The sequence below is a fragment of the Colius striatus genome, chromosome 5 (assembly GCF_028858725.1).
Source record: "Colius striatus isolate bColStr4 chromosome 5, bColStr4.1.hap1, whole genome shotgun sequence".
NCBI classification, from domain to species: domain Eukaryota; kingdom Metazoa; phylum Chordata; class Aves; order Coliiformes; family Coliidae; genus Colius; species Colius striatus.
The window spans coordinates 33991322-33996604 of NC_084763.1; the positions used below are offsets into that span (position 1 = coordinate 33991322).

The window sequence follows — 5283 nt, forward strand, 5'->3', positions numbered from 1 at the left end:
GAAGTTATACAAAACATGCTTCAGCATCTCATACTTTTCCTGTTACAATTCTTGTCCTCTGTAACTTCAGCTCACCAACAGCACAAAAGACTTGTAACAAGCTAGAAGCATCCTTTGCTGTCCATCTGACTGGCTCATGCATCAACACTTTCTACATCTTTATCCCATATACAATATTTAGACTTCAAAGTAATTTTTGGTTGCTAAGGCAAGGACAGAGGCTGAGAGATGGATAGCATTAGTTGTTAGTTACGCATTGCTGATCTTGCAAAGTACTTTAGTATTGTCCAAGTAAGGCATGTAGTAAATCCCAAAGTTGACTGAGGGACAAATTCTTAAACACTTTCTAGGATCAAGGTTCAGATGTACAGCAAAGATGGGTCTTGGCCTCTCAGGGTACTCTGTAACAGAGATAACAAAGACAAAGCATCAGCTTGAGGTAAAATTTCCAAAGAAAAAGAAAAGACAATTACATTTACAGATATGTATAAGGTGCTTTTTTTCTTAATATTCTCTTGATTATGCTAATTTTTTTATTAACCTGAGATAATAGCATATCCTGATCATAAAAAGTAAGTGACAAACAGGGTCTTATGACAGTATTGTAAAGGATGGTAGGGAAACCTATGGAAGAGGGCTCATTAGAGAATCTCGTAAGTAATGTGTGTGAAATTCAATTATAAAGAACAAACTGAAGGTGACTGAAAGCACCTAGATATAGCCAGGGCCATGAGAAGATCTCTGGCCACAAAGCTATGTGCTCTGAACATCTCCTTTAGTATCACAAGTACCAACGGGTCAGACTATGTGCCTTGTGGTACTGGTGACAGTAAGGAGTAACAAGATTCCCTTGTAGCGTATCACCACCAGATGAGTATTTACTTGCTTGACATCAGGTACAAATTCCTTTCATGCACTGAAGAGAACTATTTTTGTTAGAAGACTTTTGCTGCTAGAGTAGTTAAATCTCTGTCGATGTATGTAACCGTTTTAGTGAAAAACCACAATCTAGAAGCATGACTCTGTTCCATATTGCACAATTCTACAGATGCCTTCAGGATCCTGTCACAGCCCAAGTTCTTTTGTTTCCTTACTGAAGTCACACAAAGCTGAAATCAATAAAAATCTTTAATTTAAGCCTTTAATCTGCTGTTAAGGCTGGAGATGCAAAGAGGTGAATTGGCACACAGAGAAAAAGAGAACACATACAGCGAAGTGAGGAATGCTGAGCAGCAGCTCAAAGTCTTAAAACAGCTCTGAAAAAAGTCCATAAACCTAAACTAGTCTGTTGTCAAAAGGGCTACACAGTTCAGCAAGCTTTATGCAAAGAACACTGACTAGCAGCTTCTCAGTTAATCAGAGTGAGCTCTGTTTATCTCTACTTAATCTCTTGTAAGCAACTTATTTCACTGGAAAGTAGGTCTAAAATGCGTCAGATCATAGCTTTAAAGTATATCTATTTCCCTTTGTAAGTTGTAAGATGTATACATTTTCTAGGATATGCTAATTTTCTAGTACTGTAATAATTTTCTGGGATGCTTGATAGGAGCAAGCATTTAAAATTGAGTGTAAGGTGTCCTATGCATGATGTATTGACTTGGACAATTAGTCAAATCCATTTGGTTGGAAAAATGTCTTATACACTTACATGTATTTCAATCTGACAGGTTTGGCTCCTGCAACTCATATGAGAAATAAGATCCACTCATGTTGAATTAACTTGAGTAATACTCAAAATAATCAATGTAATCCTTAGTTTTATCCTCAGCTTGGTTGTGTGGGAGGTTGAAATATAAAACCTGCAGATATATTACATTCACACATTCCCTATGTGCTGTTCTCTGCCTCTCCATGCAGGTGCAAGCATTTCCCAGAGCAGCTATAAAGCACGTTTCTTCTGCAAAGGGGGACCAGCCCTCAGAAAAGGTACACAAGAGCCTGTATGGCCCTTACAGAGCCGCACTCATAGAAACAGAACTTAGGAGACATGAGGGAAGATATGTATCACAGTTATGTTCTCATTAAGCACCTTTTCTAGCTTTTGTGGAGTTTAATAAGTTACAACCCCCTTGTCTAAAATCTTCAGAGGTAAACACTGACCAGTTTTCCAGTCACTTCGGGTCCTGACTATAAACTAAGAGGTGAGAACTCAGTCCATAAGCCAAAACTATTTATTTATTTTCTCTCTAAAGTATAGAAATGTCACTCTGAAAAAGACATTTTTCACTGTTTGCAGAATCTACCTGCATTTTCACCAGTAAAAAGTCTAAGTTCTGTTTGCATTTAATCTTTGTATAGTTTTAAAAGTTAGGTTCAGCCTGTGTGTGTTCATGAAACAATTCTAAGAAATGAAAAATCTAGATATGTAGCAGCCTTGGAAAAGATATTTTAGTAGTTTATACAACAAGCAAAGATAAGATCTGGATTTAGACTTACCAGTCCCTCATACTTGTAGTACTGTGCCAGCAATTCATAAATTACCCCATACAAACTGTGAAATATACTCCTGTGAAAGGATGAGCTTAACCTTGAAATCTTGCATGCAGGATATTACAGTGGATAGAGCCACAGACTGGCATAATACTCAAAATGCCATGAGCCACAGAGATATGTTTGTTAGAACTCAAAAAATCAACCACTTGACTTCTGTTGGGAGCTGACAAGCTGATCCTGCCATTGTTAATACAAGCATTTCATTTGATAGTGTCCTGGTTTGAGCCAGGGTAGAGTTAATTCCCGTGAGGAATCAGGAAAGGGCACAGCTTGAACAGCTGACCCAGGCTGGCCAGCAGGTATTCGATACCATCCTAACCGTCATGCCCAGGGTACAGGTGGGGGCTGGCGCGACATTGGTGGTGCACTTCGTAGGAACTTTCGCCACATAACTCGTGTGCATTGAATTTCATCTGGGTCTGCGGGTGCATAGTCATTATAAATAATCTCCAGCACAGCTAACTCCCTCAAATATTGAATGCCTTTCTCCATGGTGGTCCACTTACTTGGGGGGCTTGTAATATCTTCCTTGAAGGGGTATCTTTCCCTCACGCCCAACAAAAGTCGCCTCCAGAGGCTGAGGGTTTGTGACGGTCTTCCCATAGCCTTATCAATGCCCCCGTCCCGGGACAAGGAGCCCAATTGCCTGGCTTCTTTGCCCTCTAAGTCCAAACTGTGGGCTCCATTTTCCCAGCATCGGAGCAGCCAGGTGATAATGTGCTCACCTGGGCGACGGCTGTAATCTTTCCGCACATCTCGCAGTTCATTCAGGGACAAGGACCGGCTGATTATCTCTGGCTCCACCTCTTCTTCCTTCTGTGATGTCCCTTGTTCATCTTCATCCTTAGTGCTGCGAACTGGTTTCTTTGTATATTTCTTTTTCTGTACAGGGGCAACTGATACTGGCACAGATTGACACTCTGATTCAACAGCAATTGTATCAGTTGTCTCAGTTTGAGTGTCCACAGTGGTAACAGCAACTGGTTCTGGCACAGCTGAATTAGGAATGGGTTCCTGCGTTCTCCAAATCTTTACAGGTAAAAAGCTCCCTGGACACCTGTCCATATTCTGTATGCCTTTCCTCACAGCTCTAAAAAAAAATTTCACAATCCAAGCCAAGGTAGAAACATGGGAAAATACTACAGACATGGTAATTAGAACATTCCAAGTATTATTGAAATGAGGGTAAATGACATAGTGAGAGCAATTACACATGTCAGCTTTTCCCATAAATTGAGTGCCATTATTAAGTTCTAAGAGAAAACGTGGAAGAGATAGAAAAGCCATAAAAGCCATGTACACATACCAGCCCAACTTAATAACCCATGACAAAATCATATCATAAGCCAATCCCATCCAGTGCAGTAGCATGAGAATTTTATACATTTTTCCACCGACGAGAAACACTATCACAGGACATACATGATGCAGATAAGAGGACATGTAATACCACCATACGAGCATATCAGCCAACATTGTGATCAGCAATCAGTTAGTGTCAGGAGTGTACACAAGGATTTTGTTTAAACCCAGTCTGTTCTATTTCAACCTCGCGGGCCCCACGTTGGGCGCCAATAAATGTCGCGGTTTTGCCCAGCCGGAGCAAAGGGGAAGAAAACCGCGACTCCTCCCCCTCCCCCTTCCGACGGAATGCGGAGGGGATCGGAGAGGGAAAGAAAAAAAAAAAGTAAAAGAGCCCGCGTAAGTTGAAATAAGAACAGTTTACTGGGAAATTGAGGAGTAACAACTATAACAAAGACAAGGGAATATTACAGAGAAAACTGGTGAGTGATACAATTGCTCACCACCCGGGACCCGACGTAAGCGACCGCTCCGTACCGGTGACCGAGAGCCCGCGCGCCCCCCCGGAAGCACTTATTCCGGGGCAAGAGCTTATTCCGGCCAGCCCCCACCTGTACCCTGGGCATGACGGTTAGGATGGTATCGAATACCTGCTGGCCAGCCTGGGTCAGCTGTTCAAGCTGTGCCCTTTCCTGATTCCTCACGGGAATTAACTCTACCCTGGCTCAAACCAGGACAGATAGAATGAACACTATTTCTGTATTGTTTAAAAAGGTATTCCAACATACATGCTGTATACAAGACTCAGGAGACCACTGAATTGATGGTATGTGCCTGTTGCTGAGGGCAAAGGAACAAATTGCATGATCACATTTTGTTGACCCTGGCTGGATGCCAGGTGCCCATCAAAGTCACTGTCACTCTCTCTGCTAAGTTGAACAGGGCAGAGAAAAAATATATCAAAAAGCTCACAGCTTGGCTGAGTCAAAGCCACCCCTTAATTGCCCTCCTCTTCTTCATGTATGCTGTCTCCTCCCACATGATTACCCAGGGCTCAATTGATTAACCTGGAGCACCTGTTTCTGATAATTGGAAGTGGTTTGCTAGCTGTATCACCTTTATGAAAGAAAATTATGGCTGGTCTAAGTCATATTCATACCCACAACAAATCACTCCAGAGTGGGACCTTCCATGGAGTGCAGACCTTCAGGATCAGACTGCCTCAGTGTGGTTCCTTCATGGGGTCACAAGTCCTGCCAGCAAATCTGCTTCAATGTGGGCTTCCCATGGGGTCAACAGCCTCCTTCAGGCATTCACCTGCTCTGGCATGAGGTCATCCCTAGGCTACAAGTGGATCTCTGCTCCACCATGGCCTCCATGAACTGCAGTGGCAGGGTACCACTATGGGCTGCATGACATGCTGCAGGCCTGGAGCACCTCCTTCCTTCCTTCTTCACTGACCTTAGTGTTGTTTCTGCAGAGCTGCTT

At 42.5% G+C, this 5283-nt stretch overlaps 1 protein-coding gene across 1 annotated transcript; it reads right to left on the reverse strand.

The window, feature by feature from the left end:
• Window positions 1-249: 249 nt before the first annotated feature.
• Window positions 250-4042, reverse strand: LOC133625559 (uncharacterized). The gene is made up of 2 exons (XM_061997407.1): window positions 3219-4042; window positions 250-401 (listed from the first exon to the last, which is right to left on the reverse strand). Exons 1-2 carry the CDS (start codon window positions 3967-3969, stop codon window positions 250-252), a joined length of 903 nt encoding a protein of 300 aa, XP_061853391.1. The 5' UTR covers window positions 3970-4042.
• Between the last annotated feature and the right edge of the window lie 1241 nt (window positions 4043-5283).

Excerpts from the sequence above, each read along its gene's own strand:
- LOC133625559 (XM_061997407.1), bottom strand. The coding sequence starts at position 3,969 with ATGTTGGCTGATATGCTCGTATGGTGGTATTACATGTCCTCTTATCTG. Across the intron at positions 402-3,218 it reads AGATTACAGCCGTCGCCCAG|AGTACCCTGAGAGGCCAAGA; the intron begins GTGAGCACATTA and ends TCTCTGTTACAG.